Here is a 16,640-nt window from a genome sequence, read left to right as displayed (position 1 = left end):
TCCCTACCTTTTATCTTAGCCTGCTGGACACACCTCATTCCTGAAGAAGGGCTTATGCCCGAAACGTCGATTCTCCTGTTCCTTGGATGCTGCCTGCCCTGCTGCGCTTTTCCAGCAACACATTTTCAGCTCTGATCTCCAGCATCTGCAGTCCTCACTTTCTCCTCGAACATTCTTCCAGCACCTACCCTGTTTGGTCCTGTTGGAATTCTAGAGGTTTCTATGAAATGCCCCCCCCCCCATTCTTCTGAACTCCAGTCAAAATAATCCTATTCGATTCAACCTCTCATCATACGTCAGTCCCACCATCGCGGGAATAACTCTGATAAACCTTTGCTGCACTCACTTTATATCAAGACCATCTTCTTCAGATAAAGAGACCAAATCTGCACACTCCAGGTGAGGTTTCATCCAGGCCTCGCTCAATTGCAAAAAATAAACTGGGATTAAAAGTCTAATGATGACCATGAAACTGTTGCCAATTGTCGGAAAAACCCATCTGACTGACTAATATCCTTTAGGGAAGAAAATTTGCCAAAATTTATCTGGTCTGATCTGCATGTGATTCCAGGCCCACAATGCGTTTGACTCTCAACTGCCCTGTAAGCAATTAGGAATGGGCAATAAATATTGGCCTAGCCAGTGACACCGGCATCCCATGAATGAAAACAAATCAAGACATAGCCATAGAGTCATTCACATGGAGACAGACCCTTGGGTCCAACTCATCCACGCCAACCAGACATCTAAATCTGACTTAGTCCCATCTGCCAGCATTTGGCCCACATCCCTTTAAACCCTTCCTATTCATGTACCCATCCAGATGCCTTTTAAATGCTGTCATTGTACCAGCCCACACCACCTCCTCTAGCAGATCATTCTATATACGCACCACCCTTTGCGTGAAAAAGTTACCCCGCAGGTTATATTTACATCTTTCCCCTCTCATCTTAAACCTATGCCCTCTGGTTTTGGACTACCTTGGGAAACAAAAAGGTTGGGTATTCAATCTTTCCGTGCCCCTCATGATTTTATAAACCTCTATAAGGTCACCCCTCAGCATCCAACATCCTTGCTCCTGTTCTTCTTGACTGCCTGCTGCACCGGCATGTATACCCTCAGCGTCTCATAAAAGAGGGCACCGAGATCTCGTTGCACATTCCCCCCTCTCTCGATTTATAGTCTTTCAGATAATAATATGCCTTCATTTCTTTTTCTACCAACATGGATAACCTCACATATATCTGTAATACACTGCATCTGCCATGCATTTGCCAACTCATTCAGTTTTTCCAAACTACACTGAAGAACATTTGCATCCTCCTCACAGCTCAACCTTCCACCCAGCTTTGTGTCATCAACAAATAGTTCCCTCATCCAAATCACTAATATACTGTGTATTGTGAATAGCTGGGATCCCAGTACTAATCCTTGCAGTGCCAGATGAGTCACTGCTTGCCATTCCGAAAAATATCTGTGGATTCCCACTTTATGCTTCCTGTCTGCCATCTAAGTTTCGAGGCTGAGAATTGATTACCAAACCCATCATAACCTATGTTAAATTTTAGTTTCATTGAAATCAATGCAATGGATTTTGCTGGTGGGTTGGTGACCAGTTGCTATGTAGTACCAGGATTGTTGAGAGAAAGTAGATGCTGGAGAGTCAGAGTTAAAAAGTGTGGCACTGAAAAGCACAGCTGGTCAGGCAGCATCTGAGGAACTTGAGAATCGATATCTCGGGCATAAGCCCTTAATCCGGAATGTGGGGCGGGGACAAAGGGGCCTGAGATATAAGTAGGAGGGTGGGGCTAGGGATGGGGACAAGGTAGCTGGGAAAGTTATAGGTTGATGCAGGTCGGGGTGATAGTGTTAGATCAGAGGGGAGGGGGAGCAGATAGGTGGGAAGGAAGATGGACAGGTAGGACAGTTCAAGAGGGCAGTGCTGAGTTGAAGGGTTGGATCTGGGATGAGGGAGGGAAGGGCAGATTTGGAAGGTGGTGAATTTGATGTTGATGTTATGTGGCGAAGATTCCCAAGACGGAAGATGAGGTATTCTTTTTCCAGTTGTCAGGTGGCTTGGATTTGGCAGCGGAGGAGGCCCAGGACTTGCATGTCCTTGGCAGTGTGGAAGGAGGAGTTGAAGTGATCAGCCACAGGGCGGTGAGGTTGTTTGGTGCATGTGTCCCAGAGATGTTTCCTGAAATGTTCAGCAAGTTCCAAGCCACCCAATGACTGGAGGAAGAACACCTCACCTTCTGCCTTGGGATCCTCCAATCACACGGCATCAGTATCGACTTCACAAAATTATGTTTCTGTTTTCTCTTTGTTTTTGCTGTAACATTCTGATGAACTGGTGTTGGTGATTTAGGAATGGTCAATGGCATGAAAAAATTATCCAAAATTAGCCTAGTGTATTGTAGCAACCCCTCCCCCCAACCCCGCTTCTAACTAAAGCTCGTTGTATTCTGAGCACTGGTAAGGTTTTCCTATGTGTACATGTGTTCTAGCATCTTCCTTGAGGCATTTTCAAAGTGACAGTTTCTGTTAAGAACAAATGACAGTTCATGTCATGGAACACAAGGTATTAGTAAAGCATCATCCATGCTTTCTATAATCATAGTTGACTTATTTAAATTAAGGTGAATTTCAAATTGCTTGGATTTAGTTGTGGCAATAACACTGAAATTGTTAGCTATCATCAACATTACTCCACAGAAGCTACCAGCAACTTCACAAGTCCACACATATTCAAAATGAGAAAACCAGAAATCAAGAAGCTGGTTAAATAAAAGTACTGTGGAAGCTGGCGATCTGAAATAAAGTTCTGAAGAAGAGTCATGTTGGATTTGAAGTATGAGGCAGGGACCCGGGTTCAATTCCCGCCTCGGGCAACTGTCTGCGTGGAGTTTGCACATTCTCCACATTCTGCATGGGTTTCCTCCGGGTGCTCCGGTTTCCTCCATTGGTCCAAACATTTGCAGGTTAGGTGAACTGGCCATGTTAAATTGCCCATAGTGTTAGGTGCATTAGTCAGGGGTAAATGTAGGGGAATGGGTCTGGGTGGGTTACTCTTCAGAGCGTTAGTGTGGACTTGTTGGGCCGAAGGGCCTGTTTCCACACTGTAGGGAATCTAATCTAATCTAATCTAATCTATTAACCTTGTTTCACTGTCCACAAATGCTGCCGGACTTGCTGTGTTTCTTCAGCACTTTCTGTTTTTAACTTGTCTCAAAAAGTGGCAATTATTGATTTTGATTGTCCTGCATGGATGATATTGTTTGTGTCTCCTTGTGAAAAGAATCCACTTATTTTTACAACAGTGTATTTTTCTATGCATTTATTATTATTTTAATCTTTATATTATTACAACAATTATAATTTATTTCTCTATTTAAAAAGTTGTATTAAAAGTTTAGGGACTTGGCTTTAATTTCTCGGTGTAATGCAAGCAAGAATACCTCAAAATGACTCACTGCTTGATGGTATCAGAGCAGCTTTGCCAAGTGAACCCTGTGACTCAGCCCTAGGTTTTAAATGCCATTGGTAAAGGAGAATTCCCCACCATGGAGATCACTAGAACTTTGTGGGCAGTCTAATTGCAGGTCAGTTGTGAGCTTAGTTTTGTCACTGCTGACCTCAAAATTAAGTCGGTTATTTTAAAAAGAATTGTCCATGTTCATGATATATAACTTACTATGACAGAGGATCAGTCAACCTTTGAGAAATCACGATTCTCTTATAGAACTGAAATAATATTCTATTATTCCATTTTGATCTCCTTTAAGTCCCATTTTACTTGCTACAGGGTATTTTGATTGTATTCAGGCAGAAACCAAAAAAAATGAACTCACATTATTTGTTTTATCCAGTTATAAGCGAAAACAAAGGAAGGCTGTTTAACAGACCAAACAATGCTATAAAAGAGGTTGCATTTGTCAACAGAATTATTCTGACAACTTGCCACAGTAAAGAACTGAAGTATTCCCATGTGAAATTTATGAGGCAAGACAAAAGTCATGAGCTGGTCTCTCCAACTCAGTGTTTACTGAGAAATAAGTGCCAATAACTACTCACTTGTTTTCTATAATGAGGGTTGCATTGCATCTTGACAGGATAAGACAAATTTTGATTGATTAAATTTTAATAGAATAATACAAAAATTTACTTTTGTTTTGGGGAATCCATTTCTTGATTCTGTTTACAATTTGAGCCATTTTTATAAATTTAATTATTGATTTTCTTACAAAGGATTTTCTACAATGTCCTAATGAAACTCTTTTGACTTAAGACCATGAAGAGTGGAGGGAGGACAATATTTTAGGTGAAGGTGGGGGTGAAATCCTGGAAAACGTCTAAGTCTAACCGGCTGACTTCCACATTTGATTGCAATGTGTTAAGCTGCATCTACAAGACTCCTCTTTAAAATTACACTTTAAACCTATTCAGCTAATCAGAGATTTGCCAACATAGGTTTTGCAATCTAACTCTGGATCCATTGGTTTCCCAAGGATTTTATTAACAATTGCAGAGGGTAAAGACAAGGCTGGGAAATATGTCAAAAAGTAATCAGTATTCACAAGTAATCAGCTTGTATGAAAGGGATTGTTCACAATTCTTGGTGCTGAGAGGTTACTTTACACACTTTTGAGGTGTTATTTACACTTTGAATTTTTGGAACTCTGATATAAATTTGGAGCTCAGTCTGATCAGAAATAGTGCTATTTATACTGCTTCATATTAGACTTCAAATGACTCTCAATCTGACTATCAGCATCGGCAGGAACAGCAGGAGCATCCAAACATGGAATCACCTGGAGGTTTCTTTTCATGGGAAGCTGAGGGGTGACCTTATAGAGATTTATAAAATCATGAAGGGGATTGATAAGGTGAATAACAATTGTCTTTTCCCCAGGCTAGGGAAGTCCAAAATTAGTGGGCATAAGTTTAAGGTGAGAGGGGAACTGAGGAGCATCATTTTCACATAGAGGGTGTTGTATGTATGGAACGAGGTGCCAGAGGAAATGGTAGAAGCAGGTAGAGTTACAATATTTAAAAGGCATTTGGACAGGTTTATGTAAGGGTTAGAGGTATATGGACCAAACACAGGAAATTGGGATTAGTTCAGTTTAGGAAACCTGGTTAACATGGATGTGTTGGTCTGAAGGGCCTGTTTCCATTCTGTATGGCTCTATGACTCTATGACCTATAAATCTGCTGTAAAGATGAGTTCAATAAAGAGGTGAATTTCACATCAACCTTACCTGGCACACATGATTTGTTGACTGAGGATGAGCTTCTTTAACATACTTGAATATCGGTAATTCAGGACGCTGGAGGTGGTGACAGACTGTTGTAGACTGCTGGAACATGATATTCCACATGCTAGGCCTGAGAACCAGGATTAATCAATGGCTGTCGAAGTCATTGATGCTTCAACATTTCTGCCTCTCAATTCTTCCAGACTACATTCAGAAGCATTTGCAAGATCTCTGATTTGGAAGTACACAAATGGCTAATGATTTGGCTAAAACAGAGTGCTAATAGCTAGTTTGCCAGGACAGACAATCATATACAGAGGAACCTTGATTATCCAGTATTCGACTATCCAAGTATAGGATTATCCGGCAAGATCGCAAGGTCCCGATGCTCGGCTAAACTATGTTATCCAGCATTTGATTATCCTGAATTTGATTAACCAAATGAAATACTGCCAGCCCATGTCCTTCAGATAATCGAGGTTCCTCTGTAAGCTTTTCCTGACCTTAAAAATGCCAGATAGAATGAGTTGGTGTTCACTTGATGGCCCCACAGTTATTGGGTGTTATTGATCGCATACGTGTGGCAGTAAAGATACCCAGAAATCACCCAGGGGTGATTGTCAATTGTAAAGGCTCCAATTCTATCAATGTTCAGCTGGCATGCAACACCGAAAGAATGTTTATGAGTATGCACAGGTATGCACAGGATTCCCAAGCAGCTTCAATGCAGTTTTTGCTTTGTAGTAGACCACCCATCCTGGGTTCCTCAGGAGCTCTGGGACCAGTTATTGGCTGGCTACTTGGAGACATTAAAACCCAGCTAATATCACCTCTCAGGAACTCAAGGAATGACTTCCAAGAGGGTTACCATCATTGCCTACCACCACTAAATGTGTCATCAAACATGCAGTCGGACTCTTAAAGGGGAGCTTCAGGTGCTTAGACAAATGTAGAGTCACCCTTCAATATGCATCAGGCAAGGCATCGAGAATGTAATGTGATGAGAACCAAATATTCTATCATGCTAGATGTTGAAAAGGGGTTCTAGAATATGTTTAACACTTCTCATACCTTGGCAGCCACCTCTCTCATTGATGACAAAATCTAATGCTGGATCAACAGTACTAATTTTGGTGTTTGACAACAAAACATCTGCAAGTCGACACAAAGCAGTAGTCATCAAGTCACTCTTAAAAAGTAGTAAGACCTACATAGACAAAGAGGCATGGATGTACCTCAAAATAATTTTGTGATTTTTCAAATATTTTATGCTGTATTCATGAGATGTGGCAGTCAAAACCATGGCCAATATTTATTACCCATCACTGATTGCTGTTAAGATGGTGATATTGAATGCCCTTCTTAAACTCATGAAGTCCTTATCACCTTCATACATCCATTGTGCTGTGGGTCAGGGAGTCCCAGGATTTTGACTCAATGACAGTGAAGGAATAGCAATACATTTCCAAGGCAGAATGTATATTAGCTGAAGGGGAGTTTGCAGATAGTGGGGCACCCATGAGTCCAAGGTTCCATTCATTCTTCAGTGAAAAACAAAAACAAAAATGGACTTAACTATCATATATTGACGAACTGTTTTTTTCACCATTATGTTTCAGTTTTAACTCTGCATGTGATTAAATCAAAACTATTGGCACCATTATTGAGCACCTTGCTGCACAATAATTTTCTTTGCTTCAATCAGAACTATTTTGAGGATGAAACACCAATTTTCCTACAAATGGTTTTTACAGTCTCCTACTTTTTGTACATATGAAAAACACATTTGCCAAACTTTCAGTTTAGATGATGTGAGCATTTTTATTGACTCAGTAATTCACAAACAAAATGTAAGCTTGCTTCAGGTCCTCTTCCTTCCTTTAATCTCTTTTGTCACATTGGAGCTTTCTGACATGTGATAAATGTTCCTGGAAAGCTGGTTGATGAAGTACAGTTGCACCAAGCAGAACACTAAACTGAAAAAGAAAATTATCATTTAAAGTACAAATGCTCCTTTCATTAAATGCACATCACACTCATTGCATTCCAATGAAGTTCGATACTGATGAGACGTGTTTTACTCTGTTTGTAAAATGCATTTTTTACACTGCTAATGTAAACTATTTTCTTCTCAACATAAACATTGTCAAATCAAAGAGTCAAATGTAAGTCTGTTGAACTCACACTTCTCAGTGCAGATGGGGGATTAGTAAAACATCATTAACATTCCAGACACTTGTTTATTTGACTACAGAATGGCGATTAAGTTCAAGTACAAGAGCTGGTCATTATCTGTAATGGCTGGACGTGTAAATGGTGTATCTAATTTCATCGTGGGAATTTGATACCAGCAAATCAAATCACTAGTTCTAAGGAAAACAGAAGACTGCTAAAGCAGCATTACAAAACAGCTAAAACAAAGAGCAAGGAATGTTCTTGACGTGAATGCAGAAACCCTTTTGGGAAAGAGGGAGTTTTATTCTACTTTTGTTTTGTTTTACACATACATGCTATTCATGCAAATTTCTATTAAATCTTTCATCTCTCAGTGCTATCGCCAGACTTCCTCAGAAACCTGAGTCACCTTTAAGTGCTCAACCATTTACCATAACATCTTCTCTCAATGCATGAACTCTAGGGTAATGGAATTTCCTCAGGATTTTCATCAGCATAGCTACACCTCTTGACCTTTATCAAGTCTGCTTTGTTCCTCAGTAGAAAGTACAAATCACTTGCAGTGTGAAAGTTGCGCCTTGTTAAAATTCAATTTGATCTAAATCCATTTAATGTACTTAGTATGTTTCACTGTATAATTTCTGATACATTTCCAGTACACTTAGAGCCCAGAGATTAAGTTACGAGAATGTGTGGAGAGTTATTTCAAACAGAATTTAATTTAAATGTATATTTTTCCAATTAAATGGACAAAATTGTATAATTATTACAGATGCTGTAGTGAGAGAAAACTCCTAGGATGTTACAACTGGTGCAAACCATCTCTTGGGACTTGTATGTCAAGGGAAAACTAAAGTCTGGCTCATTTTGTGGAACACATAATAAAAATAAATCAAGCTTATACGTGCAGACATCTGCTTTCAGTTCTACACTTTGAAAGCATACTTATGACCTGATGACATCACAAATCTCACCCATAGTGGAGGTACTCATTGGGGCAAGTGGGCTATAATAAATTAATAAAGAACAAAACAGATTTGTTTGCATTCGCAAGGAAGCAGAGAATCAAAGGAGTATCATTTTGTTAGAATGTGCTAACACCCATGTTCAGCACTGATTTTAGAATCTCTACGCCTCCAAAAATGAATGAACAGATATAATTGGAAATGTTAAAAACAGTGCCAATCTTTATAATGATGGACAACATTCCTTCATGCAGGTGAATGGTTCAGCACATTCAGCAATGAGATGGGATAAACTACTGAGTACTGATGGGTAAGTAGGAAAAATAATGAAAGGCTGAAACAAGGCTTTTGATAGGAGAGAGAAACCTGTGAGGTAGAGTAGAGATTGTGGGCTGACCTTCACATGAGATCAGGGTTACCAGAGCCTCCCTGAAGACAGGTTAAACAGCCCATAGCAATAACATGCTCAGTAAAGCCTTAACAAAGTGAGGATCAAATTTCAGTCACCAAATGGAAGCACGTGCAATGCTGAGGGCTGCTGAGCTCTCATATTGGCTGGTGGCTCTAGGAGTTCCAACAGCAGCAGAAATTGAACAGCAAGAAGGCATGCAAAGATCAAGGCTGGACCCTCAATTCAATTAAATCTGGGGCTTTTTGGACAGGGAAGTATTGGGTAGCTCAGGGAGAAGGGTGAGACAAGGTTGGCGCATCAGATTTTCGTAGCCAGACAAACATCCTGAGTGATACTCCAATATTCCAACCCGCCTGCTCCTACCAACTGTAATATGGCACAGGCAGTGTAATGTTTGCATCAGTTGGCTTGTTAACAAACTCAGTTGCTGCTTACTTATGTGCTAAAGGTGCCAGTTTTGGCATTCTCCTGCCTAATGTACCCCTAATGTATGTTATGGAGACCTAGCCGGAATGGCTAGAAAAGCAGTCAGCTAGCCACCTGACATAATTTATGTATTGCTCTGCCTGGCTAGGGACCATAGAATCTAGCCGACAGTTACAACTGTTAGGACATAATGGCTGAAGGATCAGCCACCGATGGTAAAATAGAGTGAGTGAGGAATAGGCAGTAAACAGGTGCTGGTGAGGAGAAGGATATATGCAGGTAATTCAACAAGATGCTCTGACAGTAAGAGGTAAAGTGACAAAAGCATTTGTAAACAATTGAACGTGAATTGCTGTGGGATAGAGTCATTGGGAGCTTGACAAGGGCAGATTATTGAAAATATACCATCTGCTTTACATAAGAGCACTAGTATCATAGCATGGAACTATTTAGACGTTATGGAGGCATTGGAGAGCAGCTGAGGAAGGAGATGCCCTCAATTTAAAAGCTCATCTGAAAAATGGCAGTTCAGATTGCTAATGTACTGAAAGGTCTGCTTAGACGATGTCTAACACTGTGGAGTGGAACTTGGATACATGACTTTCTTGAGTGGATGAAAAGGTGGATTTGAAAACAAGTGCAGGGAACCAGTAGTGATCTTCAGGTCTGGAGAGTGTGACATGATCACATGATTCTCTGACTCAGAGGAAAGAAGTTACCAGCTGTGCACAGAGGACAGTTAGGGATAGTTTGATTTTGAACCAGACACTGAAGAAAAACACCATCTGATCGACTGAGCAAAGAGCAATTGGTGGAAACGAAAATAAAAGTATTTGAGAGTCATAAGGTTTATAACTATTCAGCTGGAGTAAATTGTGGGCAGTTAGATCCATAGCATATAATACTGGAATAAGGACCTTGTGGTAGTGTTCCTACAGGAGACTTGGGTGCAAGTCTCACCTACTCCAAAGGTGTAATAACATTTCTGAGCCAGTTGATTAGAAGTATCTTTACAGTAATACTGGTTCTGCTCTGAAGGCAATGTTAGTGTTAAAGTTGTGTGAAGTTAATCTCATCAGCAAACATCTTAAGACAGGTCATGTTAGTAGGAATGGTTTCACTGAAGAATAACATATACAGGAAAAAAAGGTGGCTGGATCATGAGATTTATGACAAATTACAGAAGACATGATAAGAGAGTTGAAGTGACTGTTTCAGAAAGGTTGGAATGGAAAGATGAGAAAGGGAGCATTACAATGCTCCCTGCAGAAGAACAACGAAGCAGAATTGAATTGTCAATGTTCCTGAAAGTGTGAGAAAATCCAAAAAGAGTGAACAAGGTTAAAGATCCAACAACACTATGTTATAATCCAACAGGCTGTTGCACTATAACCTGGTGTTGTGTAATTTTTAACCTTGTCTATCCTAGTCCAACACCATTACCTCCAAGTCAGTAAGAATGAGATGAACTGTGGTAGCATTCTTTTAATAAGAGTAATTCTCATTCTATTGGAATGTCTGAGACCAGTTTGAAAGAGAGAAGTAATGAGATATAGGCACAGAGTTCATAGTAGGAGTTTGGCAAATTGGAACAGGTCAGAGACTGTGTTTTCTGTTGAGGAACTCACCTCTTGACCCTCCTTCAAAATCTCTAGACCACCTACAAGGCACAAGGCAGGAATATGCTGGCATTCTCTCCACTTGCTTAGATAGATGCAGCTACAAACATTGAAACAGGTAAACACTAGCCAGCATTGACCAGCCACTACTTCCACCAGCAGACACTTCCTCCACCAGTGGGACAATGGTTTAGCTAGTGAGGTCACATAATATATGAGTGGTGATTAGCCCACAGCGTTCATGTGGTGAATTTTGCAGGACTAAGAAGCTGGAAGGAGATAGAGCAACCATCCAGGAGCCAAATATCTACCACACATCAGTTGAGAAATTTTATATTTTGAACTCAATCCCATCATCTCTCTCATTAATAAATATTGTAAGTAGTTGAGTCCTCAGTACAGATCCCTTCAGGATGTCACCAGTCACAGCTTACCTGTCCATTTTCCCTATTTCTAGCTTCTCAGGCAATCTATGATACATAAAATCAGTGAATTATTATTGTCATTGTCATGGTCAGAGAGATCTACAGCACAGAAAAAAAGCCTTTTGGCCCATCGACTCTGAGCCAATAAAAAATAACCACTTAAATATTCTAATCCCATTTTCCAGCACCTCGCCCATAGCTTTGTATGTTTTCGCATTTGAAGTGTACATCAAATACTTGTTAAACATTATGAGGGTTTCCACCTCTACCATCCTTACTGACAGCGAGTTCCAGATTCCCACCAGTCTCTGGGTGAAAACAAATTCCTCATATCCCTTGAAGGTAATCCTATCTGACCCATACACAACATGTCCCACACTCCAGATCATTTCTCTTCGGTCTGCAATGTCTTTTTCTCTTCTGGGGATTACCAATTCCTCATTTAGAAGTCAAGATTGAATTCTGCCTCCAGCACCCTCTCAGGCAGAGAGTGTGTAAAAATGTTTTTTCTTTATTTTATCTCAGATTTTTAAAACAATTTTCCTTAAATTAATGTCCTTTTGTTCCGTCAGCAGGAATAGTATTTTTTTTCTAGTTACCCTCTCTTCTTTATCTATTCTATCCAAATGTCCCATAATTTTAAACTCCTCAATAAGTCTCCTCACAACCTTCTCTTCTCTAAAGAGATCAAAGGCAAGTTCTTAAATCTCTACATAATTTATGTTGCTCATACTTGATTCATAATTGCAAATATTTTCTGCACTCTCTGTAAAGATGTCACATTTTCCCAAGTGACCATTAATTTTGTCTCTCATTATCACTTCATAGTTTGTCAACTATCAAAATTAAACTGACCTGGTCTGATATTGGTGGGTTTAGTCTAACTCCTTTTGCTGAACTAAGGTGCACAAGGGAGGCAATATGTCAATCTGGATTCACATCTGCAACCTCAACAATATCTATCTGTTCTCTTATCAAATCCCATGTCACTACTGATTTCCCAAAGATTATTCAGCCCTGTCTAGTTGAAATACTTGTCTTTGGCTGTGTTCACCAAATTAACTATCATACTCAGCAGTAATTAAGATTGAATAGCAGCTGGACAGCACGAGACATGTAGGAAATTTCTGCACTACTTGTCTGGTTTTCGATGATTGACTTGCAGTCACCCATTTCTATTTGCTTGCTCACCTTTAATTGAACTAATCATTTGTCCTCAACTCCACGAGGTTCAATTTTAGATACATTTTAGTTTTGTAGAGTCATAGCATCATACAGCATGGAAACAAACCCTTCAGTCTAACTCATCCATGCCAACTAAACTGGTCCAACTTACCTGTGGTAAAAACAATGACTGCAGATGCTGGAAACCAGAGTCTAGCTTAGAATGGTGCTGGAAAAGCACTGCAGTTCAGGCAGCATCCGAGGAGCAGTAAAATCGATGTTTCGGGCAAAAGCCCTTCATCAGGAATACAGACAGAGAGCCTGAAGAGTGGAGAGATTTTACTGATCCTTGGATGCTGCCTGAACTGCTGTGCTTTTCCAGCACCATTCTAATCTAGATTATGGTTTCCAGCATCTGCAGTCATTGTTTTTACCGAGTTGATTTTAACCCTACTGCGAATCCTCTTGCAAGGATGCCTGCCTTGAAGAAGTTTTTCTCCTCTCTCTACAAGAATCTCAGGGAGTCCCTCTCCCACTACAACTTCTAACTTACCTGTGCCTGGCCCAAATCACTCTAAACATTTCCTAATCATGTACCTGCTTAAATGGTCTTTTAAATGTTGCAACTGTACCTGTATCTATCACTTCGTCTGGCAGTTCATCCCACACACAAACTCCCTCCTGTGTGAAAAAGTTGCCCCTCAGGTCCCTTCTGAATCTTTCCTCTCTTCCCTGTAAAAATATAATCCCTTATTTTGAACTCCACCACACTAGAGGGAAAAACCCTTTGCTTTTCACCTTATCCATGGCCCTCATGACTTTATAAACTTCTATAAGGTCACCCCTCAACTTCCTATGCTCCAGTGAAAAAAAAGGCCCAGCCTATCCAACTTCTCCTTATAATTCAAACCCTCCATTCCCAGGAATATCCTGGTAACCACTTTCTATACTCTCTCCAATTTAATAATATTCTTCCTATAGCAGGGCAACCAGAACTGTACACAGTACTCCAAAAGAAGCTTCACCAATGCCCTGTACAACCGCAACATGACATCTCAACTTCTATACTTAATTGTCTGAACAACGAAGGCAAGTATGTTAAATGCCTTCTCAACCACCTGCAATGCAACTTTCAAAGAACTATGTATCTGAACTCTTAAGTTTTTTCATGAAGGCTTTCATCAAATATCCTGGAAAACATCCATAAAAATACTGTTATCAAAATAAAATTGAATAATTTAAAGAGCGCGATATGACCATTTAAGTAATCTGCTTAATGATAAACCCATGTGACCTTTTTTATGGGGACAGCTGCTCAAATCTACACTTATTAAAAGTTAGATGCAAATTCTAAAGCCTCAACTCAAAGGGAGAGCAACTGCTTTGGCTGCACACACAATCTCAGAAGAAACCTCACAACAGATCTTGCCATTCTAAGGAGAAGAAAAGGACCTTTTTTGGATTTATCATCAAGCAAAATACTAATGAAAACAGATCCTCCATTCAAAGAAGTAATGTTTATACAAAGCTAAAGACTAGGATTTGCCAGAGGCTCTCATATTCCTGGAAATCTGTAAGATTATGCTCAGAAGATTGAATGAGGGGACCAGATTTCAAAGTGCATTTGATGCTTGACCCTGGTGCGGCAGGAAGTAGAGATCCTAGTAAATCCAGAAGGAACTTAGGATTTTATACACAGGCTATATTTCTATTGAGAGTGATGTGTAATGAGACATGGCATGAGATTTCAATTGGGTTAAAAGATAATGGGGAATAGCATTTTTGGTGTTTAATGTGTTAGTTTGCGACTGAATAATGTTCATTCCCATATTGACTGTAGCTTATTTGTAAAAGTAAAAGTTTTAAAATGTGGAATTACATGATTTGGTTCTTGATGTCACTACGAAATTCAAACTTTTTTGTCTAAGTTATCACATTCCATGGTGACTGGAACAATACCCTTATCCACTATGTTAAAAATATCACAACACCAGGTTATAGTCCCAACAGGTTTATTTGGAAGCACTAGCTTTCGGTACGCTGTTCCACCTGATGAAGGAGCAGCACTCCGAAAGCTAGTGCTTCCAAATAAACCTGTTGGACTATAATCTGGCATTGTGTGATTTTTAATTTTAACCATCCCAGTCCAACGCTGGCATCTACAAGTCATGGCGACCACTTTATCCACTATGTTAGCCACCAACATTCAATCACGTCTCTCAGCAATGACCTACCCTTTAAAAATATTTACTGGATCTCTCTGACCAGCTACAAATTTTCAAGGGGGGTATTCAGTTATTCTATTCTTTGTTGCAAACTCTAGTAATTTTATGACAATAGATGTTAAGGTTAACTGGTTCATGATTTCCTAGATTCACATTTCATCTTAAACAACAATTTTCCAATCTACACAACAGTTCCCGAATTGAGAGAACTTTGAATGATCATGATTAGGACGTTTTCAATTTTCTTAATTTAAAACACTAGGATAGAAGCCATTCAGTGAGTACCATCTATAAGATGCAGTGTAGCAATTCACCAAGGCTTTCAAACCTGTGCCCTCTGCCATGTTGAAGGACAAGAGATGCAGATGCACAGGAAAGATTTCTCCTCCAAATCACATCTTTGCCTGACATGGAACAATAAGCCATTCTTTTAGTGTCACTGGGGCATACTCCAGAACAGCTCTCCTAACTCAGCTAAGGATGTCCCTGTACCCAAGGACTGCAGCTGCTGAAGGAGCTGGCCTTCTTAAAGGAAATAAGAGATGGGTAATTAATGCTGGCTGAGCCAGTGACACCCACATCCTGTGAATGAATAAAATAAGAATGCTGCTCGGTAGAGATTTGACACTCACAACTACCATTATTTCATTTGTTTCTGTTAATTTGCTTTCACAAATTATGAGTTCATTCCTGAGTCAATATTAATTTCCTTGCAATGTTCTTGATGTAAATTTCAATGCAGTGTAATTATTTCACATTTCCTTATCCTTAATTATATCATCATAGTCAGTTTTTAAGGAGCTGTTAATCAGCTCTGTTTTATCCAAAAGTGTTTCTGCTAATTTTCACATCTCCTTTTACAGCTCTTATTGTCACATTTTGCTGTTTCATGTATCTCTCCCATTGACTAGAATCTAACTTTTTTGCAGACTTGAGATAAGATTGACTGCCCTTACCACCAAGGCAATGTTTGACTGAGTGTAGGGAGCAGATGGGAATGTGAAATTTGAAACATAAACATCAGATAAAGTTGAGAAACTTTTCAGCCATGACTGGATGACAGAGCAGACTTGATGGACTGAATGGCCTAATTTCTGCTCCTGTGATTTATGGTCTTGTGATCTTGTAAAATTTTATTGAAAGGCAGAGCAGGCTTCAAGGGTTGAATGGTCTACTTCTACTCCTATTTCACGTGTTCGTACGGCATCAATGGGCTTTAGCAAAGGTAAAGTCAATGGGAATCAGACAGAAATCTCTCCCACTGGTTACAATCATATTAGAAAATGGTGTTGTTGCTGGAGGTCAGTCATCCCAGCTCAAGAAAGTTACTTCAGCCGTTCCAGTGTTACACTGGAAGTTCATTGATCAAAGATCCTTCCTCCATCATAAGGTAAGAGGTGGAAATGTTCACTGATGATTGCAGAATATTTGGCTCTATTCATGATTCCTCAGGTACTGAAACAGTCCAAGTCCAAATACAGCAAGATCTGGACAACATTTGTGCTAAGCACATGGCAAGTAATGTTTGCACCATATAAGTGGCAAGCAATGCCCATTTCAAATGAGTGACAACCTAGCCATCACTCCTTGACTTTCAATGGTATTAACATCACTGAATCCACCACTGTCAACATCCTGGGGATTACCGTCAGAACTGAACTGGACCAGCAACTGCAGAATTATGAAATGTAGGGGGATCCAGATGTTCTAATACATGCATCACAAATGTTAATATGCAAGTGATTAAAATTGCTAATGCAATACATTTCATTGCTTGTGTAACAAGAGGAAATGAATGTAAAAGTAAGATATACTTCAGTAAGATATACTTCATATATACTTCAGTACTGGGCTAATGGTCGGATACTTGGTAGTGTGGATGAGCAGAGGGATCTTGGTGTCCATGTACACAGATCTTTGAAAGTTGCCACCCAGGTAAATAGTGCGGTGAAGAAGGCATATGGCATACTG

General features: G+C 39.8%; 1 protein-coding gene across 1 annotated transcript in view; it reads right to left on the bottom strand.

Annotated features, from left to right (window-relative positions):
* Positions 1–7,077: 7,077 nt before the first annotated feature.
* The window catches only part of LOC122560054 (keratinocyte-associated protein 2-like), a 201,047-nt gene continuing 191,484 nt past the window's right edge, over positions 7,078–16,640 (bottom strand). Inside the window, exon 5 of the mRNA XM_043710253.1 lies at positions 7,078–7,234. Within this exon, the coding sequence (XP_043566188.1) occupies positions 7,120–7,234 (115 nt within the window). The 3' untranslated portion in view covers positions 7,078–7,119. The remainder of the gene's footprint in view (positions 7,235–16,640) is intronic.

The sequence above is a fragment of the Chiloscyllium plagiosum genome, chromosome 2 (genome assembly GCF_004010195.1).
Source record: "Chiloscyllium plagiosum isolate BGI_BamShark_2017 chromosome 2, ASM401019v2, whole genome shotgun sequence".
Lineage (NCBI taxonomy): Eukaryota > Metazoa > Chordata > Chondrichthyes > Orectolobiformes > Hemiscylliidae > Chiloscyllium > Chiloscyllium plagiosum.
This window is presented reverse-complemented; position numbering and strand designations above follow the sequence as displayed.